Raw genomic sequence first — 27,489 nt, 5'->3', positions numbered from 1 at the left:
TTATCAAGTAGTTGAAGGCTCTGTAGGTCGTCTCACTAATAGAGTGAAGGTCAGAGTCCCATTGAAGTTATCCGGCAGGGAATGCGGCTTCATCTTGGAAACTGAAGACGTGATTCGGACAACCGGTGCTAGTAAGTCCACTCAACCTGTCAAGTACGTCCATTCAACCGGCCTTGAACGTCCATTCAACTGGCCTTGAACGTCCACTCATCCGGCCTTGAACATCCACTCAACCGGCCTTGAACATCCACTCAACCGGCCTTGAACATCCACTCAACCGGCCATGAAAGTATTCCCATTTATAATTGATCAAGTTCTCGCCATAATTCTCAAGGCGTTAGAAGCTTCACTTCTCAACTTCTCAGCTTAACGCGAGTCAAACTTCCACCAAACCAGATGAAAGAAGTTAGCGGACTTTGCACCTTCCTACTGCACCCACTTTGGCAAATTGTCAGAAGTTGTTGGTTTTACCACTGGCAAGGTGCCAGGCCTGGCTATCATGGTCGGCCAACCCACCAATTACTCCACTAATTACCCATTGTGGACGAGCTTACCGACCCATCTTTTATTTAATTATTAGATTTTTTTGGAAAATATCAATATATATATATATATATATATATATATATATATATATATATATATATATATATATATATATATATATATATAGTTTCTAGGAAACTAACAGCTGCCCAATGGAACTTCAAGCCTTCCTCTGTGCTGTCACTTAAGCAGAGAGAGAGAGAGAGAGAGAGAGAGAGAGAGAGAGAAAGAGAGAGAGAGAGAGAGAGAGAGAGAGAGAGAGAGAGAGAGAGAGAGAGAGAGAGAGAGAGAGAGAGAGAGAGAGAGAGAGACGGAACCGGTTTGTATCCCATCTCGTCCGTTAAAAATACAATGAATTAGAAAAACTAAAACTCCCAAAAAAATTTTCTATTGATCGGCCAGGATTGGTTAGGGAGGGTTGGGGTCGTACGTTGGAGATTATGCAAAACAGTTGCATTTTTTACGGAGAGGCAAATCGAGAGGATGGACAGAAATCACAATATCATCAATGATTCAGTAAAACAGGCTTACTTAGGCTCGGTGAGTTGAGCTGTAAGCAAGAGCTATTATCTGGGATGAGTATTCTGCCACTGCAGGCGAGTATCTCTGGGATGAGTATTCTACCACTGCAGGTGAGTATCTCTGGGATGAGTATTATGAGTATTCTACCACTGCAGGCGAGTATCTCAGGGATGAGTATTATGAGTATTCTGCCACTGCAGGCAAGTATCTCTGGGATGAGTATTATGCCACTGCAGGCGAGTATCTCTGGGATGAGTATTCTAGCAATGCAGGCGAGTATCTCTGGGATGAGTATTCTACCAATGCAGGTGAGTATCTCTGGGATGAGTATTCTACCAATGCAGGTGAGTATCTCTGGGATGATTATTATGAGTATTCTACCAATGCAGGCGAGTATCTCTGGGATGAGTATTCTACCACTGCAGGCGAGTATCTCTGGGATGAGTATTATGAGTATTCTACCAATGCAGGCGAGTATCTCTGGGATGAGTATTCTACCACTGCAGGCGAGTATCTCTGGGATGAGTATTCTACCACTGCAGGCGAGTATCTCTGGGATGAGTATTCTACCACTGCAGGCGAGTATCTCTGGGATGAGTATTATGAGTATTCTACCAATGCAGGCGAGTATCTCTGGGATGAGTATTCTACCACTGCAGGCGAGTATCTCTGGGATGAGTATTCTACCACTGGAGACGAGTATTATAGGAATATGTGTATATTCCTTCAAAAACATGCTCCTTGATTTTCAGTTTATTATAACACCAACATTCCTAAAATGTTGTCAGTGGCAATATAATCACTATCTAAAATAAAAGAGAAATTTAACTTAAATCTAATATTTCCCAATAATGACAAAAGAAAAAAAATGTATCCACATGTGGGATATAAATCACAGGTATACACCGAGAGATGTGTACCCAGATGTGTATATAAACACTGAGAGTTTACTTTAGTATCTCTGGCACATCAGTGTCAGGTCGCAGCACATCTCCTGTGCCAGATGAGTACTACGGGATCACCATAGCCCGTGCTGCTTGGAACCATTTGTTCCCAGTACCTGGATGTTATACAACATACTTTAATCCTAGACATAGTTCAGGATTGGAGTATACGAACTGGCTATAGTCAAGAATCTATTGTAGAGGCCTTAATAAGGAAGCCTTATTAACAGGATAATATATAATTATCAGAATTAATACGATAAGGAGGTCTATCAACCACTGAAGAGGCCTTCAGTGGTTGATAGACCTCGAACCCCAACACCAAATTACTGCTCCGGTGACTGGGGGAATTTTACCATGAGGAGAAATGCGAAGCGTGTCTACGCCCAGAAGGAGATCGCCCTGACCGCCGAGCAGTAAACACCGATGACGAAGTGGAACTCCGTCCTTCCGAGGGCGGAGCCGCCCGTGTTTACGAGCTGACGTGATTTCGGCCTCGGGTCAAGTATATAATAACGTGAGATACGAGCTGCGGGTCGAGACGAAGGGGGTCGAGCTGTGGCGGTCTCGGCCTCGGCCGGGTCACTGTTTTTTACAAGAGATTACATGTACCCACTCCCTCCGTGTTGTGCTCGGCTACTGTCTGCGGTCTTGTGAGGGCTGGCACTGTCTGGTGGAGGGCTGGCACTGTCTTGTGGAGGGCTGGGGCTGTCTTGTGGAGGGCTGGGGCTGTCTTGTGGAGGGCTGGCACTGTCTTGTGGAGGGCTGGCACTGTTTGGTGTAGGGCTGGCACTGTTTGGTATAGGGCTGGCACTGTCTGGTGGAGGGCTGGCATTGTCTTGTGGAGGGCTGGCACTGTCTGGTGGAGGGCTGGCACTGTCTGGTGGAGGGCTGGCACTGTCTTGTGAGGGCTGGCACTGTCTTGTGGAGGGCTGGCACTGCCTTGTGGAGGGCTGGCACTGCCTTGTGGAGGGCTGGCACTGTCTTGTGGAGGGCTGGCACTGTTTGGTGTAGGGCTGGCACTGTTTGGTGTAGGGCTGGCACTGTCTGGTGGAGGGCTGGCATTGTCTTGTGGAGGGCTGGCAGTGTCTGGTGGAGGGCTGGCACTGTCTGGTGGAGGGCTGGCACTGTCTTGTGAGGGCTGGCACTGTCTTGTGGAGGGCTGGCACTGCCTTGTGGAGGGCTGGCACTGTCTTGTGGAGGGCTGGCACTGTCTGGTGTTGGGCTGGCACTGTCTTGTGAGGGCTGGCACTGTCTTGTGGATAGCTGGCACTGTCTTGTGGAGGGCTGGCACTGTCTGGTTTAGGTTTGGCAGTGTCTGGTAGAGGGCTGGCACTGTCTGGTGGTCTGTTTCCTTCTATTTCCTAATCTTCTACCAGTCTCCTTTCTCCTCTTCTTATCTTCATTACCTTACAAGTGTTGGAGTTGAATTCCAGCAACCATTTTTTCCCCCCACTTTTGCTGCTTGTCGAATTTTTCCTTCAGCAACTTAAACATAATCTTAGCTCTTTATTTCTACACTGACGGGCATCAACGTGGACTCAAAACATATCCTGGAGTAACGGACCGAACAGTGAATTAATCAGGGGGTCGATTGCCTGTATAACCGCGAGCAGTGTGAAAAATTGGAGATCATAGAGAAGTGTGACCAGCCGGCAATGACAGAGGTTAGAACTTGACCGTCTCTTATATGTCAAATTTGGCAGGTGATACGAAACAGATAACAAGTGTTATATGACACCTGAGGACTGGAGAATGCTACATGGATAAGCCTGGATAAGCTGCAGGAAAGGCCAAAACGATGGCTACTCGACTTCAGCCAAATATGTGTATATAATATATTGATCATTGGGAGGTTAGCGAGGAGACTGCACAACCAGTACACAATGAGAAAAAGGCGAAGAAGGTTTGCTATAAACTATTTGCTATATGCTATATGCTATAAACCTTCTTCTCTATAAGCGAAGAAGGTTTGAGGAGCAGACATAATACTCAACCAGTCTCGAGAGAGACATCAACAGAATCACATCAGCAACGAGGTGTATGCAGGGCTGGCAAAGATCCAAGAACCTTTCAGGAAGCTGAACAATGAAGTATTCAATGTACACTACATGAGACCAATACTGGAATATGCAGCCCCTAATGGAGCCCTTAAAAATCACAAGAAGAAACTCAAGAAATAAACTCTGGAAATATGCCATAAAACTCCTTTTGCGAACTCAGAGGATTGAACTAAAATATAAGACTAATGGAGCTAGACATTAATATACTAGGAAAAAACTAGACAGATGAGACATGATCGCGACGTATTAAATCCTAAGAGGTATTGACGAAGTAGGTAAGGACGAAAGGTTGAGCACGTGTACAATAAACACGAGAGGTCACTGAAGGAAGCTACTAACATGGACGAACCTCCGGATGGTGAGGAAATATTCATTAAAACTGAGTATAATGAGTAAATGGAATGAATTATAGAACGAGATTGTGGAGAGTAATTCCGTACATAAGTTAAATGTTGAAGTGATTGAGGTCTTGATTGTCAGTAGTTTTGCCAAATGGACGACAGATAGTTGAAAACCCGGTGACAAAAACCTAACTTTTAGTCCTCTAAGTACGATTTGTGAATAAGATGAGTACACACACACACACACACACACACACACACACACACACACACACACACACACACACACACACACACAGATATGACAGAGCACAATCGGCTCAGGAACCTGTACACCTGTTGATTGACGGTTGAGAGGCGGGACCAAAGAGCCATAGCTCAACCCCCGCAAGCACAATTAGGAGAGTACACACACACACAGACACATACATACACACACACACACACACACACACACACACACACACACACACACACACACACACACACACACACACACCTCTATCAAACCAAGTAACGAAACCCCAGAGCTAGAGACCAATGAACAAATCCACAAGGGCCATGACGAGGATTCGAAACCTGGTGCTAGAGACCAACTTCCACAAGGCCATCCAGGAGACCTCACTGCCCCACCCTCACTGGCACCAACCACGCTGGTATACCCCATTCCAGGTACCGTCTGGTCCACGAGGCAGGGGAGAGATGGCAACGATGGCAACTGGTGATCGGTGACGTGCAGAGTGGCGACGGCGGCGAGTACCGGTGCCAGGTGGCCACCACACCTCCCCTCGTCATGGACGTCACCCTCAGCGTCACAGGTCAGTGTCTGCCATTGTTCTGTGACGGTCAGACGTGCTCTCTCTCCCGGCAGATTGTCGTCGGCCCATGCACGTCTCGCTCGTGATAGCTGAAGTGTAGGCCTAGTAATAGCTGAAGTGTAGGCTTAGTTATAGCTGAAGTGTAGGCCTAGTAATAGCTGAAGTGTAGGCTTAGTTATAGCTGAAGTGTAGGCCTAGTGATAGCTGAAGTGTAGGCCTAGTAATAGATGAAGTGTAGGCCTAATAATAACTGAAGTGTAGGCTTAGTAATAGCTGAAGTGTAGGCCTAGTGATAGCTGAAGTGTAGGCCTAGTAATAGCTGGAGTGTAGGCTTAGTAATAGTAGTTTTATTAAGCCTTTTAATAACAGTGGTAAGTCTAGAAATAGGAAAAAATCTAGGCCTTGTAATAAGATAAGCAAGCCTTTTTAATAGCAGTAGTAGGCCTAGTCACAGTATCAGCAGTAGGCCTGGTTATAGTATCAGTAACAATGGTAGTTAAAGTTGCAATAGTACTCTTAGTAATAACAACAACAGTCGCTACATATCAACAACAGTTGTCATGGTAACATCCCTCTTCCCCTCGTCTTACACGTTATCTGTTTCCCCTTCCCTTCGTCCACATCCTCAGAGGCTAATTTATTCCCCCTCTTGAACGTCATTAGCCTCTCTCCCCCCCCTACCCTCGTTCTCCTAGTTACAGGCTACTCTCCCCTCATTACTGCACGTCACAAGCTATTTTCCCCTTTCCTGAACGTCAAACGTTCCTTCCTCTCCGTGTCCTGAACGTGGCATGTTACTCTCCCCCTTTGACTGTGTCACAAACTGGTTTCAGCTCATCCTGAACGTCACTCGTTAGGATCATATGTGAACCTGGTTCATTCAGTTTCCCCTCACCCACTTATTTTTTTAAATTGTAATGAGAGTATATGTAGGTCTTTGAAGAGTTGAGCAATCAGGTATAAGTTTTTTCTTAGCATGAGCACATTTGTGGAAATTTCATAAAAATGAGATATATTATAATATATAATATTATTATTATTATTATTATTATTGTATATGCAGTGAGATTATTGTAATTAACAGGGGCCTAAGAGGTTGCTACTGGCAAAACAATATATTTATTGGGAACATTTTTTACTGTAAAATAATTTTCCAAAAACGCAGAAAGTAACTACAGCTTTTTTTCTTTTACTTTAGTGCATTATTTTATTACTCTAAAAGTAGTCCAAGCAGCGTTGAGGCTACGTTGTGTGTGTGAGTGTGTGTGTGTGTGTGTGTGTGTGTGTGTGTGTGTGTGTGTGTGTGTGGGTGTGTGTGTGTGTGTGTATGTGTGTGTATGTGTGTGTATGTGTGTGTGTGTGTGTGTGTGTGTGTGTGTGTGTGTATGTGTGTGTGTGTGTGTGTGTGTGTGTGAGTGTATGTGTATGTGTGTGTATGTGTGTGTGTGTGTGTGTGTGTGTGTGTGTGTGTGTGTGTATGTGTGTGTGTGTGTGTGTGTGTGTGTGTGTGTGTGTGTGTGTGTGTGTGTACTCACCTAGTTGTACTCACCTAGTTGTGTTTGCGGGGGTTGAGCTCTGGCTCTTTGGTCCCGCCTCTCAACCGTCAATCAACAGGTGTACAGGTTCCTGAGCCTATCGGGCTCTGTCATATCTACACTTGAAACTGTGTATGGAGTCAGCCTCCACCACATCACTTCCTAATGCATTCCATTTGTCAACCACTCTGACACTAAAAAAGTTCTTTCTAATATCTCTGTGGCTCATTTGGGCACTCAGTTTCCACCTGTGTCCCCTTGTGCGTGTTCCCCTTGTGTTAAATAGACTGTCTTTATCTACCCTATCAATCCCCTTCAGAATCTTGAATGTGGTGATCATGTCCCCCCTAACTCTTCTGTCTTCCAGCGAAGTGAGGTTTAATTCCCGTAGTCTCTCCTCGTAGCTCATACCTCTCAGCTCGGGTACTAGTCTGGTGGCAAACCTTTGAACCTTTTCCAGTTTAGTCTTATCCTTGACTAGATATGGACTCCATGCTGGGGCTGCATACTCCAGGATTGGCCTGACATATGTGGTATACAAAGTTCTGAATGATTCTTTACACAAGTTTCTGAATGCCGTTCGTATGTTGGCATTCAGAAACTTGTGTGTGTGTGTGTGTATGTGTGTGTGTGAGTGTATGTGTGTGTGTGTGTGTGTGTGTGTGTGTGTGTGTGTGTGTGTGTGTGTGTGTGTGTGTGTGTGTGTGTGTGTGTGTGTGTGTTCACCTAGTTGTTCTTGCGGAGGTTGAACTTTGGCTCTTTGGTCCCGCCTCTCAACTGTCAATCAACTGCTGTACATATTCCTGAACCTACTGGGCTCAATCATATCTACATTTAAAACTGTGTATGGAGTCAGCCTCCACCACATCACTGCCTAATGCATCCCATCTGTTAAACTACTCTGACACTGAAAAAGTTCTTTCTAACGTCCCTGTGGCTCATGTGGGCACTCATGTTCCACCTGTGTCCCCTTGTTCGCCTACCAAGTCACGATCTCTTAAAAAAACTAGTTATTATTTTTTGTTTCTCTTTTCTTAAGATTTCGTGGTCTGCCGGTGACACAAGCTGCCCAGTTTTCTGCACAGTGATAAACGTTCTTTGATGAGCCTGCCTCAGGCGAGGGACGTCTGCCTTTCATCCTCTCTCTCCTTCTGTCGCCTTTGGCGTGTGTATATATATATATATATATATATATATATATATATATATATATATATATATGTAGTCAGAACCTAGTAGTCAGAACGCACTTTTTGGCCTACTATGCAAGGCCCGATTTGCCTAATAAGCCAAGTTTTCCTGAATTAATATATTTTCTCTAATTTTTTTTCTTATGAAATGATAAAGCTACCCATTTCATTATATATGAGGTCAATTTTTTTTATTGGAGTTAAAATTAACGTAGATATATGACCGAACCTAACTAACCCTACCTAACCTAACTTAACCTATCTTTATAGCTTAGGTTTGGTTAGGTAGCCGAAAAAGTTAGGTTAGGTTAGGTTAGGTAGGTTAGGTAGTCGAAAAACAATTAATTCATGAAAACTTGGCTTATTAGGCAAATCGGGCCTTGCATAGTAGGCTGAGAAGTGCGTTCTGGCTACTAGGTACGACATATATATATATATATATATATATATTACTTTCTTCAAAAGCTTTGATTACGATACTTGTCCTTTAAAAGTCTTCGGATCTTAATTTCTTCTCACATTCGTTCCATTGATAAGTTTCAGAAAGTTTTCGGCACTGAAGTGATTTTATTATAGTTTTTTTTTTGTCTAAAGCTAAAGAGACATTCAGCTAAAATGTTATTGAAGAAAACTGCATTAAAAGCAAGCCATGTTTGGCTTAGTCTGTAGGAGCGGTATGATGTTGGCCTTTTACCTGCTGCAGCGGTATGATGTTGGCCTTTTACCTGCTGCAGCGGTATGATGTTGGCCTTTTACCTGCTGGAGCAGTATGATGTTGGCCTTTTACCTGCTGCAGCGGTATGATGTTGGCCTTTTACCTGCTGGAGCAGTATGATGTTGGCCTTTTACCTGCTGGAGCGGTATGATGTTGGCCTTTACCTGCTGGAGCAGTATGATGTTGGCCTTTTCCCTGCTGGAGCGGTATGATGTTGGCCTTTACCTGCTGGAGCGGTATGATGTTGGCCTTTTACCTGCTGGAGCGGTATGATGTTGGCCTTTTACCTGCTGGAGCAGTATGATGTTGGCCTTTTACCTGCTGGAGGAATATGATGTTGGCCTTTTACCTGCTGGAGCAGTATGATGTTGGCCTTTTACCTGCTGGAGGAATATGATGTTGGCCTTTTACCTGCTGGAGCAGTATGATGTTGGCCTTTTACCTGCTGGAGCAGTATGATGTTGGCCTTTTACCTGTTGGAGCAGTATGATGTTGGCCTTTTACCTGCTGGAGCAGTATGATGTTAGCCTTTTACCTACTGGAGCAGTATGATGTTGGCCTTTTACCTGCTGGAGCGGTATGATGTTGGCCTTTTACCTGCTGGAGCAGTATGATGTTGGCCTTTTACCTGCTGGAGGAATATGATGTTGGCCTTTTACCTGCTGGAGCAGTATGATGTTGGCCTTTTACCTGCTGGAGCAGTATGATGTTGGCCTTTTACCTGTTGGAGCAGTATGATGTTGGCCTTTTACCTGCTGGAGCAGTATGATGTTGGCCTTTTACCTGCTGGAGCAGTATGATGTTGGCCTTTTACCTGCTGGAGCAGTATGATGTTGGCCTTTTACCTGCTGGAGCAGTATGCTGTTGGCCTTTTACCTGCTGGAGCAGTATGATGTTGGCCTTTTACCTGCTGGAGCAGTATGATGTTGGCCTTTTACCTGCTGGAGCAGTATGATGTTGGCCTTTTACCTGCTGGAGCAGTATGATGTTGGCCTTTTACCTGCTGGAGCAGTATGATGTTGGCCTTTTACCTGCATGAGCAGTATGATGTTGGCCTTTACCTGCTGGAGCAGTATGATGTTGGCCTTTACCTGCCGGACGGGCAAGTTAGAATGCTGATCTAATATAACTCATGTTATAATGTAAGCTAATGTCAGCTGTAATTATAGGATATTGGCCTTAGTCTCCTGGAATGACAGGATATTACCTTTAGCTTGCTGTAATGACTGAATATTACCATAAATCTCTCGGAATATTACGATATTATCCTTATCCCGCTGCATATTCAAGGATATTAGCCATCAAGAATGCTAGGATATCAGGTTTTTGCTCCATCAAATGCAGTATCACACCTTAAACAAAGACAGACTCATACAAGGACACACACTAACGTATCAATGGTCACAGGATAAACACGAACATAAGAGAAAAGGTCAGGGATATAATCCAGAAGAATCCGGCCAGGCGAATTATCCAAAATCTCGCAGAATCGTGGTAGTGGGGGGTTAGAATTGGATCTGGTTGGGCAATGGTCTGATCTGATAGGTTCGGTTTGATGCCTTGTGGTCTTCTGGCATTTGTTTCGTTCAATCTGCACGATTGAGCTCATTAGTGTCTACATTGGCTCGAGGGAACAGTTAGACAATTGTGGTGTTTACGAAATTCGAGTGTGGTAGTAGGGGGGAAGAGTTGCTTGGGTCTGGTGGGTATAGGGTTTTTTCATGCAATTTTTAATGTTTAGAGGAATGAAACGGAAGCGTTTAAAGCACTATTTTCAATGATGTCTGTATTATGATGTTTTATGACTCTGACGTCTGTTACATGTCTCTTACATCTGATGTCTCGGTGCCCCTCATGTCTCCGTGTGTGCTCATGTCTCCGTGTGTCCTCATGTCTCCGTGCCCTCATGTCTCCTTGTGTCTTCATGTCTCCGTGTGCCTCATATGTCTCCGTGCCCTCATGTGGTGGTGTGGTGGGCAGAGCCGAGAGCGCGGGTGGTGGACGAGCGAGGGCAGGATGTGGAGGAGAAGCACTACAACAGCGGCAGTATGATAGAGCTCAAGTGTGTCATCGACCAGGTGCCCTTCCCTTCCCGCACCGTCACCTGGCGCAGGGGAGCCACCGTCCTGGCCTTCAACACCTCCAGGGGCGGCATCAGGTGAGTCCCTGGTCACCTGGCGCAGGGGAGCCACCGTCCTTGCCTTCAACACCTCCCGGGGCGGCATCAGGTGAGTCCCTGGTCACCTAGCGCAGGGGAGCCACCGTCCTGGCCTTCAACACCTCCAGGGGCGGCATCAGGTGAGTCCCTGGTCACCTGGCGCAGGGGAGCCACCGTCCTGGCCTTCAACACCTCCAGGGGCGGCATCAGGTGAGTCCCTGGTCACCTGGCGCAGGGGAGCCACCGTCCTGGCCTTCAACACCTCCAGGGGCGGCATCAGGTGAGTCCCTGGTCACCTGGCGCAGGGGAGCCACCGTCCTGGCCTTCAACACCTCCAGGGGCGGCATCAGGTGAGTCCCTGGTCACCTGGCGCAGGGGAGCCACCGTCCTGGCCTTCAACACCTCCAGGGGCGGCATCAGGTGAGTCCCTGGTCACCTGGCGCAGGGGAGCCACCGTCCTGGCCTTCAACACCTCCAGGGGCGGCATCAGGTGAGTCCCTGGTCACCTGGCGCAGGGGAGCCACCGTCCTGGCCTTCAACACCTCCAGGGGCGGCATCAGGTGAGTCCCTGGTCACCTGGCGCAGGGGAGCCACCGTCCTGGCCTTCAACACCTCAAGGGGCGGCATCAGGTGAGTCCCTGGTCACCTGGCGCAGGGGAGCCACCGTCCTGGCCTTCAACACTCCAGGGGCGGCATCAGGTGAGTCCCTGGTCACCTGGCGCAGGGGAGCCACCGTCCTTACATGGTACGTGAAGAACATTAGGTAGAATCTGGGGTAGAGAGAGAGAGAGAGAGAGAGAGAGAGAGAGAGAGAGAGAGAGAGAGAGAGAGACAGACAGACAGACAGACAGACAGACAGACAGAGACAGACAGACAGACAGACAGACAGACAGACAGAGACAGACAGACAGACAGACAGACAGACAGACAGACAGACAGACAGAGACAGACAGACAGACAGACAGACAGACAGACAGACAGACAGACAGACAGACAGATAGACAAACTTAACTTCTCCCTCGTGGTTTAAACCAATGTAAGTTACATACGTAAGGTAATATCAACTAGAGTTTCGTCAAACCATAACTCAAGAAGTGGTTCATGGAGTCCAGTGATATTCAGCTAATGTTGGAAGCCGCTTTGGCAACTCCTGCTCTTTACAATAAAAAAAAAAAAACATTACTTTCTTTATGCAACGATGTTTAGTTAAAAATAATATTAATAAATCAACGTAATTCTGTTCCAATTTTTAATTTTCTGTGGGTTGATAACCTGATGGGAGGCGTTTGTGGTAAGCATCTGAGTGTCGCATTAATGCGAGAAATAATATTCGCATTTTCAACCGCGTTAATAATGAATGTATAAGTAAATAACATGACTGTGTAAATGAATAACACCAAACACACGATAAACACCAACATCAACCATTGAGCAAGATATCAAATCAAGAAATAGTCCCCATTACTGGCTAAACGAGATGTGAATATTTTTTTTCAGGGGGGGAACATATTCCCATTCTGGATATTAACAAAGCAAAACAGCTGTGAACATTGTCTCTCCAGCTGCAACAGCTAAAGATAATAATAATAATAATATCTTGGAAGATTCCGGTGAATACTCTAGTCTGCTGAACCAGCCAATCACACGCTGCAAGTCTTCATGGTTCCCTCTCTCTCTCAGACCAACTTGATCTGATCCACACTTATCCCAAGCAAATGGTGCACACGTTGGATAGGCTGAGGCTCGGATGGGATGGGGAGAAGGGGGGAGAGGGGGAGAGGTGGTATTGCCGACCAGGCCATGGCAAGAACCAATCACCGTCCGCCTCTTCTCTATCGCGCTTGCCTTCTGGTAAATTGCCGACCGACCGCGAAACGGCGGCCATTGCAATCTTCATTACCGCGGCCAAGACCAGCCAGCGGGGCCGGTATAAGTGGCGAGGTGTTAAAGGCATGAGTTAGGTGGTGGGAGGGGTAGACAGGTGGGTGGTACAGTGTCAAGTGGGTGGTACAGTGTCAAGTGGGTGGTACAGTGTCAGGTGGGTGGGTACAGTGTCAGGTGGGTGGCACAGTGTCAGGTGGGTGGTACAGTGTCAGGTGGATGGTACAGTGTCAGGTGGATGGTACAGTGTCAGGTGGATGGTACAGTGTCAGGTGGATGGTAAATCATCTTAAATCATCTTTTAAAATTATCTTAATTTACAAAGGCTGTCCTTGCCCAACTTCTCTATTCCCATCAGTATTTTGTATGTCATAATCATATCCCCTCTCTTTCTTCCCTTCTCTATGGTTATATTATTGAGATCTCTTAACCTACCCACTTAGGTTCCTCTTAACTCAGGCACTAATCTTGTTGCCAGCCTCTGATTTTCAATTCCAGTTTTGTGTTTCACATGAATCGGATTTCATGTCGGGTGTTAAGTATTTTAATTTTGATCTCAAATAGGCAATTCTGATCGCCTATTTGAGCCCCTCGCTGATATTTCTGCTCTCAGTGAGAAGAGCCCCTCACTGATATTTCTGCTCTCAGTGAGAAGAGCCCCTCACTGATATTTCTGCTCTCAGTGAGAAGAGCCCCTCACTGATATTTCTGCTCTCAGTGAGAAGAGCCCCTCACTGATATTTCTGCTCTCAGTGAGAAGAGCCCCTCACTGATATTTCTGCTCTCAGTGAGAAGAGCCCCTCACTGATATTTCTGCTCTCAGTGAGAAGAGCCCCTCACTGATATTTCTGCTCTCAGTGAGAAGAGCCCCTCACTGATATTTCTGCTCTCAGTGAGAAGAGCCCCTCACTGATATTTCTGCTCTCAGTGAGAAGAGCCCCTCACTGATATTTCTGCTCTCAGTGAGAAGAGCCCCTCACTGATATTTCTGCTCTCAGTGAGAAGAGCCCCTCACTGATATTTCTGCTCTCAGTGAGAAGAGCCCCTCACTGATATTTCTGCTCTCAGTGAGAAGAGCCCCTCACTGATATTTCTGCTCTCAGTGAGAAGAGCCCCTCACTGATATTTCTGCTCTCAGTGAGAAGAGCCCCTCACTGATATTTCTGCTCTCAGTGAGAAGAGCCCCTCACTGATATTTCTGCTCTCAGTGAGAAGAGCCCCTCACTGATATTTCTGCTCTCAGTGAGAAGAGCCCCTCACTGATATTTCTGCTCTCAGTGAGAAGAGCCCCTCACTGATATTTCTGCTCTCAGTGAGAAGAGCCCCTCACTGATATTTCTGCTCTCAGTGAGAAGAGCCCCTCACTGATATTTCTGCTCTCAGTGAGAAGAGCCCCTCACTGATATTTCTGCTCTCAGTGAGAAGAGCCCCTCACTGATATTTCTGCTCTCAGTGAGAAGAGCCCCTCACTGATATTTCTGCTCTCAGTGAGAAGAGCCCCTCACTGATATTTCTGCTCTCAGTGAGAAGAGCCCCTCACTGATATTTCTGCTCTCAGTGAGAAGAGCCCCTCACTGATATTTCTGCTCTCAGTGAGAAGAGCCCCTCACTGATATTTCTGCTCTCAGTGAGAAGAGCCCCTCACTGATATTTCTGCTCTCAGTGAGAAGAGCCCCTCACTGATATTTCTGCTCTCAGTGAGAGGAGCCCCTCACTGATATTTCTGCTCTCAGTGAGAAGAGCTCCTCACTGATATTTCTGCTCTCAGTGAGAAGAGCCCCTCACTGATATTTCTGCTCTCAGTGAGAAGAGCCCCTCACTGATATTTCTGCTCTCAGTGAGAAGAGCTCCTCACTGATATTTCTGCTCTCAGTGAGAAGAGCCCCTCACTGATATTTCTATACACAATTCCAATGTTCTTCTGGTACCATCGTGTTGCTACGTTCGTTCCAGTTCACACGTGCCTCTGATGTTAGTGATGGAATTCAGGCAACATCCAAGTAATTATCCCTTTCCGATTTCCGTAGCTGCCGTCCCTTTAAGGATAACAGTCTTTCTTATCTCATATCTCCATTACCCACATTCGTTACATTGCACTTGTTAGGGATAAACTCTAACAGCCATTTCAAATATTCATTACCTTTTACATTCGTTGTGGTTCATCTCTCATATTGTTATTCCCCGTGCCTACCCCTGGAGTTTGTTAAGGTCTCCCTGCAGCTGTCTACAGTACTTTTACAGTCTTAATTTGTTGAGTTTTGTCTGAAAATATTGACTTGTAGAAGTTCATTAACACAGGAAAGCCATTTACATATATTAAATATATATATATATATATATATATATATATATATATATATATATATATATATATATATATATATATATATATATATATATTTTAACAATCTTAGAACCAAGCCTTGGGGAAACAGCTTATAGCATTCCTAATTTTTATTTATAGTTTGTTTCTTTTATATTTAATAAAGAAAAGCTGGATGTTAAAGATGAGAGAGAGAGAGAGAGAGAGAGAGAGAGAGAGAGAGAGAGAGAGAGAGAGAGAGAGAGAGAGAGAAGGAAGGAATTATCAAGGGAAAGCGCCAAGCCATTACGACTATATAGCACTGGGAAGGGGTCAGGATAAGGATTTGGGATGGGACGGGGGGAAGGAATGGTGCCCAACCACTTGGACGGTCGGGGATTGAACGCCGATCTGCATGAAGCGAGACCGTCGCTCTACCGTCCAGCCAGCCAGAGGCAGAGAAGGACGCAGGAAGAAAGGTAAGAGAGAGAGAGAGAGAGAGAGAGAGAGAGAGAGAGAGAGAGAGAGAGAGAGAGAGAGAGAGAGAGAGAGAGAGAGAGAGAGAGGTAAGAAAGAGAGTGAAGGACGCAAAGAGAGAAGTTGATAAGCATCACTGGGGAGACCCACTCAAAAATCTCCTTGAGTAGTTTCCGAGTTACATCCGACCCAAAGGAACGCGTAATGAAGTTGTCTAAAACTAGCCAGAAACTCTTTAATATACCGGTGATGCTTTTAATTATTTTTGTCTATTGTTTACAAAAGTTTTCAGGCAGTCTTCGCCTGCAATACTTTGGTCATTATTTGTAAAAATAATGTGAGAACAAAATGGTTTTCGTGGTGTATCAGGTTGATGGTCTCTTTAGACCTCTCCCTGACTCATAATCAGGGAGATCATCGCCTGATCTCCCTGATCATGTTCCTAACTCCCACCTGCACCTTCTTCCTCTGACCACTTTTACATTATCTCTAACACCTTCACGTTCTCTCTGACTTTCCCCCCTTACCTTCCCCTTTGATTCACTTATTTAAAAGTAGGGAGGATCAGGGTCACTCCCTGACCCTCCCACTTTGGAGCCACTCCGTTGGCTCCTCCTTAATAACCCTTTACCTCCTCCCTGACTACCATGAGGTCCTCCCTGACCTCTATTCTCCCTGACTTGACACTTTCTCCTTGTTCCCTCTGACCTCATTCCTGATTCCCATTCCCCGTCTGCTCCCTGATCCCACCTCCCATCACCTCCTCCCCCATTACCCCCACCCCTGACTCACTGACCTCCCTTTTCCCCCGGGGAAAAAATGAAAAGTGTCTTGTCGACATCGGATACGAGAAAAATTTAGTATTCAAGCGGTCTGAGTCGCTTCCCGGCCGACGGCGCCATTTGGCATCCGAATTTTTATTTTAACTCTTTAAATATAGGACAGCGGTTCACTTCTTTTTACCCAACTCCTCCCCCACCCCCTCCCCTCCTCCCCCACCCCCTCCCCTCCTCCCCCACCCCCCCCTCCTCCCCCACCCCCTCCCCTCCTCCCCCACCACTACCCACCCCCCCTCTCCCTTTACCGTCTGACGCATCCAATATCTTAGCATTTGGGAATAAGCCTATTATATCAGATCACTCCCTCAGTGGGTCTGTTGAATTGTTACCGGGCTGAGGTGAAGACAATATCTGCACAAGCTGCTTCCTGGGGGTGGAGGCCTGGTCGAGGACCGGGCCGCGGGGACACTAAAAAGCCCCGAAATCATCTCAAGATAATCTCAAGATCTCAAGATAACCACACGACCTGTCATCACTGCACAGCCATCTGTGCTTACATGCGACCCTTCACCGTCTTCAGTGTACCTGCACCACTTACTTTACCCACCATTACCTACCCTAGACACCACCTTACCTCTCCTTCACCACCTTTCTTACCTTTTAAGACTTACCTTACCCCTCCACCACTGGCCTATGATCATTTCCGGAACACCACCAGTCACCCTGCAAAGTTTGGTGAGACCTTTAACAGACAGACCGACAATCTCTTTCATATATAGAATAGGTGGAAGACCCGGCGGTGCCCGGGTCGGTCCTGGTATCCCTAGATTTCTCTTTTTGTCAATGTGTTTTTCTATCTCTCTTCCTGACTGTGTCTGTCTGTCTGGTGTTGCCCTACAGTGTGAAGGGGAACTCATATTATCCCGGTGTTACCCTACAGTGTGAAGGGAGACTCATATTATCCCGGTGTTATCCTACAGTGTGAAGGGAGACTCATATTATCCCGGTGTTACCCTACAGTGTGAAGGGAGACTCATATTATCCCGGTGTTACCCTACAGTGTGAAGGGGGACTCATATTATCCCGGTGTTACCCTACAGTGTGAAGGGAGACTCATATTATCCCGGTGTTACCCTACAGTGTGAAGGGGGACTCATATTATCCCGGTGTTACCCTACAGTGTGAAGGGAGACTCATATTATCCCGGTGTTACCCTACAGTGTGAAGGGAGACTCATATTATCCCGGTGTTACCCTACAGTGTGAAGGGAGACTCATATTATCCCGGTGTTACCCTACAGTGTGAAGGGAGACTCATATTATCCCGGTGTTACCCTACAGTGTGAAGGGGGACTCATATTATCCCGGTGTTACCCTACAGTGTGAAGGGAGACTCATTTTATCCCGGTGTTACCCTACAGTGTGAAGGGGGACTCATATTATCCCGGTGTTACCCTACAGTGTGAAGGGAGACTCATTTTATCCCGGTGTTACCCTACAGTGTGAAGGGAGACTCATATTATCCCGGTGTTACCCTACAGTGTGAAGGGAGACTCATATTATCCCGGTGTTACCCTACAGTGTGAAGGGAGACATGACCTCCGGGTTCATCGCCAGCCGGCTCTACGTGGCCCACGCCGCCCCGACAGACTCCGGCCGCTACTCCTGCTGGTACGCCAATTACACCAGCGACACCGTCACCGTCCACGTTATAGCGGGTGAGTCTCCTGCTCCTGGTGTGCTGGGGAGGGGAGTACACCCCTGGTGCACTCTTGGTGTACTGAGGAAGTGTACAGGCACTCTTGGTGTACTGGGGGAGTATACACTCTGGTGCACTCTCTAACATTGTTTTCTCCAGATGGCCTACTGGTATTTTTTGCATTACTTTGCATATTATGCAAGTGAGGGACACTTGCCTTCGTGTGTGTGTGTGTGTGTGTGTGTGTGTGTGTGTGTGTGTGTGTGTGTGTGTGTGTGTGTGTGTGTGTGTGTGTGTGTGTGCGTGTGCTGCACCTAAGTAAAGAGCTGATACAGCAGCTGACGTAAGAATTACAAACTGGCCAGTATAAACCACTGAACACACTGGCGCGAGTTAGCCAGGGTTTATAATGAGGTAAACAATTATTTCAGCGGGGCAAAGTTGGTGTTTACGCGGCAAATTAACGCTAGAGCCGAGGCTTCGGTTCCGGGAGAGTTAGATGGACTACCCGTGGTAAACTGTCGTTAAATCAGGGAAAACTCTAACACATAGAGCAGAGTTAGTGCTCTGTTGGCTAGTCTCTGACGGAATACTTGTGTCATACTGCAAATTACGACACAGAACACGCATTTGTTAGGCTGCAATTGCACAACCGTCTGGATATTGCTTGAGCGCTGATGCAACTTTGACCATAAGGGCCTGTGGTGCGGTGGTAGCGCGCTGGCCCCATTCCTCGCCACAGGCCTGGCCCGGGTTCGTGCCCCGGACTGGGAAGGGAGAAGTGAGCATCTATCAAGTGCTCATTCGGGTCACTCAGCAGTAACTGAGTTATAAACCGATTGACAGAAAGTAATACAGGAAATAACTATTATTAAAGTGCTTAAATTGAGCACCTGAAAATAGGAAAATTGGTAAGTCTAAAAAAATAAAACTCACAGGAATTATCTCACATTGTAGATAGTTATAACCTAACCTAACTATTGGCAGGGAGCCGGTCGGCCGAGCGGACAGCACGCTGTACTTGTGATCCTGTGGTCCTGGGGTTCGATCCCAGGCGCCGGCGAGAAACAATGGGCAGAGTTTCTTTCACCCTATGCCCCTGTTACCTAGCAGTAAAATAGGTACCTAGGTGTTAGTCAGCTGTCACGGGCTGCTTCCTGGGGGTGGAGGCCTGGTCGAGGACCGGGCCGCGGGGACACCAAAAAGCCCCGAAATCATCTCAAGATAACCTCAAGATTGGCTTAGAACTTAGAACTCGACAGCCATTTATTCCTGACTAGACAGGATGCAACGTCAGATGATTTGCCATCATAAATCAAGTTGCATCATCGTGATAAATCTTCAGGATCCCCCTCGGATATCTTGACTAAATTTACTACAGGTTTTGATATCTTTCCATTTTCATTCTATTTTCTTTTTAGAGTAATAAGATCTTTTTGATAAGTTCTGCAAAAGTATAATTTTCATTGAGTGTTTTTCGGCCGTTGATTTTCATGTATTTTATGGTGCATTAAGACATAAATATGAAAGTTATGAAAATTTATTGAAAATTTATTTTCAAATATATGAAAATCTTCACCTCGAATAATGTGGCAACATCTCATCTTAGATGACGGACGTTATTTTCCATGCCACTGTTCAATGCCACTGTTCAGCTCCTCTGTTCAATGCCACTGTTCAGTGCCACTGTATATATATGTACATTAGAGAGCCGCCGAGTGAGGCACAAACACACGGATATAAATTATCCTAAGCTTCTTAAATCAATGTTTCTTAAACACCTGAGACAGACTTGGTCTCCATATTAGTGGCCGTCTCCCTCGGACGGTGTCACGCTGCGACATCCTTCTACATGTTGTTATTTATTTACACATACAACAGTTCTTAAATTCTTGTACAGCCACTAGTACGCATAGCGTTTCGGACAGGTCCTTAATCCTATGCTTCTTGGAATACGACCCGCCAAATCGTTTAACAACCAGGAACCCCTTGTACTGTTGTGTAAATAGAGGCTACAGTTAAGGATTGACGCCCAGTAAATCCTCCCCGGCCAGGATACGAACCCAGGACAAAGCCAGGCTCGAGAAAGGCCAGGCGAGTGTCTAACCACTATACCACGGGGACCGCAGCAATGACATGCCACTTTGAAAATGTCTCCTAAAGTGTGTGTGTGATGCCGTGAGTCTGTTCTCTCCACTGAGTTCACCTACAAACGCATTTGGCCTTTGTTATCTCTCTTTGTTATTTGGCCTCTCAGATATCAGCTCTCTTCCTGCTGATATCTCAGAGAGTCTAATAAATCTTATTGGTGTTTATTTATTAATTTATGTTTTACGTTGTATGAGAGAGAGTGAGAGAGAGAGAGAGAGAGAAAGAGAGAGAGAGAGAGAGAGAGAGAGAGAGAGAGAGAGAGAGAGAGAGAGAGAGAGAGAGAGAGAGAGAGAGAGAGAGAGAGAGAGAGAGACAGAGACAGAGAGAGAGAGAGAGAGACAGACAGAGAGACAGAGAGAAAGAGACAGCCTCCAGTCCCCCCCCCACACACTCACCCTGCCGTTGTCTCCTGCCTCTCCCCCAGGAGAGAACTCAGCAGCCATGCAGCATGACGCCCTACCGGAGACCCCAGCTTCAGGGGGCGCCACAGCCACACTTCGTCAGCCGTGGTGGCCTCTGCTGCTGCCCCCGGTCACCTGGGCCACCTTGGTCACCTGCGGCCCTCACCTTGTGCTCACCTGGGCCAGCTGGTTCACCTGTTGCCACCTGCACCACCTGACCCATGCTACCACGGTCACCTGATCTCCTCACCCAGATGTAAACACCACCCGCTTCATATTATGGTTTTATAACTAATATATATATATATATATATATATATATATATATATATATATATATATATATATATATATATATATATATATATATATATATATATATATGTATTGGATCTAAAACAATGCCAAAATGTTGTCTAACTTTTCTATATAATATATTATTCGATAAAATTGTAGTTTTATTTATACCTCTTGCTGTGGATAAATGTTCTCAGAATACAAGACTACACTTGGATTTATCCTCCCACTTTCTGCATTAATACAATAGTAACACCTTGTGTTAGCATTTATAATACTAAAAATAATAGAAATATTTATTATTTTTAGTATTATTAAAGCAATTTCGACGATCTTACCACTGGAAATGAGCCAAATTATGGAATGCATTTTGGCAACAGACTGGGGACGAAGCCAGTATATCATTCCAACAGTTTTAAATCCTTGAAAATGCTTTGGCGGAGACACACAATATTTTGATTACAAATAAAATATAATATTATAATCCTTATAATAAATAATAATAATAATAATAATAATAATAATAATAATAATAATAATAATAATAATAATAATAATAATAATAATAATAATTAACAGAGAAATCCCATTATCGCGATATATTAATGAGAAAATTCACAGGAGCCGTGATTAGGATTCGAACTGGGGATAATGTTTCCACGATAACCGACATTTATTTCCTGCGAACCACGACAATTTGATCAGTCAATCTTTGGGGAGACCCTTAGGAACCCCTGGAGAATTCCTGGGGAACCTCTGAGGAACCTCTGGGGAACATAATCATAACTATATCTATTGATGTGCGATATAACTATATCTATTGATATAACTATATCTATTGATATAACTATATCTATTGATATAACTATATCTATTGATATAACTATATCTATTGATATAACTATATCTATTGATATAACTATATCTATTGACGAAGGCCGCGTGAGGCGCTCTGCCAGACATATAAACATATGAATCAGAGTTCAGAACATTGTTTAACAGCACTTAAATAAAGGATGTCAGGTTCATCCCCCAAAAAAACAAATTTTGGTTGCAATTATACACTTACACAAATGTATTGGGTCTTTCCTTCACCTTTATTGAAATACTTCAGCACCTCAGTAAGTTTTCTCATTACAAGGACTTCTTAACTACACCACTTCACTACTCATGTTGAGGAACCTCACTTCCGCAACGTCACTCTGAGCTGTCAAATGAAATAACTTTCGATAAAAAAATTTGAGATCTTATCGAATCCATTTTAAGGCAAATATACCGGTGAATGTTCATGTATATATATATATATATATATATATATATATATATATATATATATATATATATATATATATATATATATATATATATATATACACACACACATATATCGCAGAACACCTTATAATCACATATCATTGTATGTTGAGCCGTTCAGACTTTCTTTTTCAATTTTCTTCCTTCTGAAAACTTGCCGGAATTTTTATTCTTCGTGGAGAGAGAAGTTATAATAGCCTGTTCAACTTGGTTATTTACAGGAGCAGAAGGAGAAATATGGAGACAGTGGAACTTGAATAGAAAATGTGTTAAACGTCCGAAATCTTTCTGTCTCTGTCTCTCTCTCTCTCTCTCTCACTTTCTCTCTGTTTACATGAACTAAAGTCCATATAAGCAGAATAACATCAGATAGAGCATCGATATTCCTAAATAAGAAGTTAAGACATAGACTCGACATAACACTGACAAGTTCTGTTTAATACAGACAAATATAATGTAGAAAATTATAATATTTGCTACTATATATCAGCTGAATAGTACTGATATTGGCACTTCGGTATTCATTCAAGACTCTTAAGCAAGGAAATCGATGACAAAATCAGTAGTACCCATGAAGGGGATTCGAACCCGCATACTTGGTACTCCCAAGCCCACGCCTTAGACCACTAGACCACGATAAGGTCAAAAGCATTGCAACCTGGACTTCAACTGAATCCTCTGGGGACCCTGAGGCTTCTACTGAAGCCCACTCAGGGTTTCACGCCCTGCTCTCATGCACTTTGGAATATAAACTGTTATAAATCCCCAAAATACTTCGACTTATAACAAGACACTTCAGTAACAACGCAGATTGTGTCTTTAGCGTTATCATACACTTATGAGGGCACGATAAAGCTGGAGTAGCAGCTCAGTTATGAAATTCGTTGTGTAATTATAATATTTATTAATAAAATATATCAGGGGGAAAGCGCCAAGCCAACATGTCAACGCAGCACTGGGAAGGGGTCAGGATAAGGATTTGGGATGGGACGGTGGAGGGAAAGGAATGGTGCCCAACCCCTTGGATGAAACAGAAAATCTATAGAGCAGGAAAGGGGGGTCGAATCGTCGTTCTGGACAACCGTACACGACCACCACGAACCATGGACCAAGATACGCTAATATTCCACCTGGAATATTATGATCCATGGTACCCTGGATCCTGGTACCTGGAATATCATGATCCATGGTATCCTGGATCCTGGTACCTGGAATATCATGAACCATGGGAAAAGGCACGCATCAGGGGGATATCCAGGACGCTCGTTCGATCCCCTTCAACCTAAAACAGATTTTATCATAGTTGAATAACGTTATTGGGATTTCAATGTATATGACATAGAAACAATTTTCCTATAAATTCTATAATATTCGCTTGGTAAATACCGAGAATTAGGAACAACCATTATGAATAGGAATTCTTACTTAAGTAATATGCATTACTAAGGCGACGTTATATAGACGTAAATAAAGCATCCAAATGAAAGAAAGAGTAATTGGCAAGATATAAATGAGTTGAGAAATACATAAACTCATAATTAATCACATAACACGTGATACAAATTAGAAAATTTTAGAGTCTTAAACAAAAATACTGGTTTGAAAAATTGCATCTTGAGGTTATCTTGAGATGATTTCGGGGCTTAGCGACCCCGCGGCCCGGTCCTCGACCAGGGCCTCCTTTTTGTTACACACCCCCCTCCAGGAAGCAGCCCGTAGCAGCTGTCTAACTCCCAGGTACCTATTTACTGCTAGGTAACAAGGGCATCAGGATGAAAGAAACATTTTGCCCATTTGTCTCCGCCTCCACCGGGGGATCGAACCCGGAACCTCAGGGCTACGAATCCGAAGCGCTGTCCACCCAGCTGTCAGGCGTATCTTAAGTACCTTTGCTAGGTAATATAATTCACGATTGAGGGAGGTGTATTGCTGAACTGTTTCAAGCAGTGGCTGGATAAATATATTAATTGTGGTTGAGTATAAATGGGAACTACCTGGCAGGAGCCAAGAAGATCTCTCCAACTTCTGTTTTAACCATCCGATGATATCTTATCATCTCAAGATAAAATCTTGAGCTCTTAGGTGGAGGGCGGTCAGGAAGGCACGCGAGGAACTGGGGTAATAACTCACCATAAAAAATACACAAATTACTGATTATCACCATTACTGTCACTGTCACCATCACCGTCACTGTCACCATCACCGTCACTGTCACTATCACCGTCACTGTCACCATCACCGTCACTGTCACCATCACCGTCACTGTATCCGTCCCCTCCGTCCCATCCCAAATCTTTATCCTTATGATCCCTTCCAAGATATAGTCGTAATAGCTTGATGATTTCTCCTGATAAATGCCTTACCTCATACCCCCATATGTATACTACTGCTACCTCCCTTTACCAACATACTCCAACCCTCCCTCAACCATCCGCCCCCCTCATAAGCCCCCCATCACGTCTGCACCTCTTTCCTTTTTACCCGCTCCCTATCCCCTATCTCCTCTTCCATTTCCATCCCACATCCTTCTCCCATCCATTAAATCCCCCCCCCCCCAAACACCCCCTTTCACTCCCTCCTCTCCCTAATGAAGTCTTGCATGCTAACATCCCCCGCACTTGTAAGTAATTACGCCGCGTAACGCACTTAAGATAACGCACTTAAGATAACGCACTTAAGATAACGTACTTAAGATACTTCTCCTCCGTGATGTCGTGGAAAGTCAAGTCAAGGTTTGTCCAGCAACAGGAAGCGCCATAATGGACTCTAAGTCACCGGTTTAAGACAATTTTCTCTCCTCCCAAGTACTGGCCATATTTCCGTGCCTATATATATATATATATATATATATATATATATATATATATATATATATATATATATATATATATATATATATATATATATATATATATATATATATATATTCTATTATGTCGACTACATATATTTCTCGCTAACCCACACACACATCCCCAGGAAGTAGCTAATAGCAGGTGTCTAAGTCCCAGGTACGTATTTACTGCTAGGTGAACAGATACATCAGGGTGAAAGAAACTCTGCCCATTTGTTTCTACCTCGGCTGGGGATAGAACCCGAGCCATTTGGTGTACGACCCCCGAGCGCTGTCCACTCAGCCACAGGCTTCCCCCACGAGCGAGTGCTGGTAGTGCTCGCGGACGTGTGTGCTTGTGTGTGTGTGTGAGAGAGAGAGAGAGAGAGAGAGAGAGAGAGAGAGAGAGAGAGAGAGAGAGAGAGAGAGAGAGAGAGAGAGAGAGAGAGAGAGAGAGAGAGAGAGAGGAACCAGTTTATTTTCTTATTTTGACAACTACTCCTGTTCTTCTTTTTCTCCTCTTCCCCATATTCCTTTTACAGACAGCAGACGAGTGTAATGCATCCCATCCGGTCCTCAGGCCAGGCTCGTTAAAGCGGCGGCCGATCACCAGGACGACAGGCAACAGTGCCAGGCTTGAGTCTCTATTCAGAATCTGGTCGTCTGGAAATGTGATTCTGAAGCAAAGTTGAAATATCAGTGAATGTCTGTGTGTCGTGTTTAGCTGGACGCTAGTGTGAGTATGAACGCTGGACGCTAGTGTGAGTATGAACGCTGGACGCTAGTGTGAGTATGAACGCTGGACGCTAGTGTGAGTATGAACGCTGGACGCTAGTGTGAGTATGAACGCTGGACGCTAGTGTGACTATGATCGCTGGACGCCAGTGTGAGTATGAACGCTGGACGCTAGTGTGAATGTGAACGCTGGACGCTAGTGTGAATGTGAACGCTGGACGCTAGTGTGAGTATGAACGCTGGACGCTAGTGTGAGTGTGAACGCAGTAACCCCACTGTTGTGCGTGTACCCACCAGGGAAATCAGTACATATATATAACAAAGCAAATATACATTCCTAGACAATGTGTCTGTCTGAGTGTGATAGATGCCCAGCGTGTGACTGGCTGTGTAGGCAGGGTTGTGTAGCGTGTTATAGTGTGTTGTTAAGTACTGTGTTGTAGTGTGTTGTTAAGTACTGTGTTATAGTGTGTTGTTCAGTATTGTGCTGTAGTGTATTGTAAGGTCTTGTAGTGCTGGGATGTATAGCAAGGTGTTGATTATTCTTTCCCTTCGTGGAGTTCCTTTCCTTATCAAACACAAAATGAAACTGCAGAGACTCTCTGGGTAGTCCTGACTGGTCCTGGAGTTGAAAGGTGTGATGTACAAGGATGGACTAGAGGAATTTTTTCCTCACCTCGCTGGAAGATAGAAGAGCTAGGAGGGACATGATTGATTCATTCACGATTCTCAGGGGGAATAGACTGGGCAGGCAAGGGACGAATTACTTGGAATAGGTAGTAATGGAACAAGTGATGGAGACAGATCACATATACTGCTTTAATGTAGACATGACTGAACCCAGTGGGCTGTGGAAGCTGGACGCCAGTTGATTGAAGGTCAAGAGGCGCAGTGGTAACATTCCCCTCACGCTTCGCGAGCGGTTTATCCAGGTTCGAGTCCTGGCCAGGGAGGAATGTCTTGGTGACAGTTCTTAACTGGTCGTCTCTGTTCACCCGGAGATAATTGGGTACTTGGCTGTTAACGGATTAGTGGGTCATGTTCCAAGGAAAACTAGTGGGTAAGGCTTACCTTGAACCATGGGAAGAGAAAAGCTCTCAGCCTGCTAACTGGAGTTAGAACTAGTTTGTTCCAGGACTTACTTGTTTAGAAAAAAAGCAGGTCCAAGGAGTTAGAACTTATACCCTGGAAACTTAACTAGGCAGGTACAATAAGGCAAATACAATTGAATCAATATTTTTATATCTCCTTCGCTCGCCAAATAAGAGTTCCTGCCTTTACCAGGAAGCAAGACTTTCCGCTCTCACCAGCCAGCAATAACTTCGTCCTGCCCGACTAATCGTCCACAGGTGGCGAGTGTAATTATTGCCTTAGATTACACGTACACACACACACACACACCACTGGCCAGCCTCGTGTACTGTGCGACAGAGCCCTGGTCGCAGGGCGGGAGAGCAACACCTCGTCTCGCTCGCCTTAACCACACTGACAGAGAGCAGTTGGTTGTGTCGCTTGAGTAGTTTAAAACGGCTCTTGTCGCTATTGTTCTAAAGCCTTCCCTAAGCGCGACCACTTCGTCAGTCGCGTGAGGTGTGCGGTAGGTCCAGGTGTCGTCTAAACTGTATATAATCACGTTTTGTTCATTTCAATTCAGTTGTTCTTACTGCTGGAATCTTCCAAATATACACCCGGTCTATTGCTAGTGTGCGAAATCTGTAATATGTCTCAAGGTTTGCAAAGTGATAAAGAGAGCCAACTTCTTTAAAGAAATATATCAAGGAGCAAAATT

At 45.0% G+C, this 27,489-nt stretch overlaps 1 protein-coding gene across 1 annotated transcript in view; it reads left to right on the top strand.

Annotated features, from left to right (window-relative positions):
• The window catches only part of LOC123747298 (obscurin), an 80,536-nt gene extending 59,719 nt beyond the window's left edge, over positions 1–20,817 (top strand). The window contains exons 5-8 of the mRNA XM_069319804.1: positions 5,089–5,234; positions 10,655–10,832; positions 17,852–17,988; positions 20,545–20,817. Of these exons, the coding sequence (XP_069175905.1) occupies positions 5,089–5,234; positions 10,655–10,832; positions 17,852–17,988; positions 20,545–20,762 (679 nt within the window). The 3' untranslated portion in view covers positions 20,763–20,817. The remainder of the gene's footprint in view (positions 1–5,088; positions 5,235–10,654; positions 10,833–17,851; positions 17,989–20,544) is intronic.
• Positions 20,818–27,489: the final 6,672 nt, after the last annotated feature.

Source organism: Procambarus clarkii, chromosome 94 (genome assembly GCF_040958095.1).
Source record: "Procambarus clarkii isolate CNS0578487 chromosome 94, FALCON_Pclarkii_2.0, whole genome shotgun sequence".
Lineage (NCBI taxonomy): Eukaryota > Metazoa > Arthropoda > Malacostraca > Decapoda > Cambaridae > Procambarus > Procambarus clarkii.
Note: the sequence above shows the minus strand (reverse complement) of the source record. Positions and strands in the feature narration are given on the sequence as shown.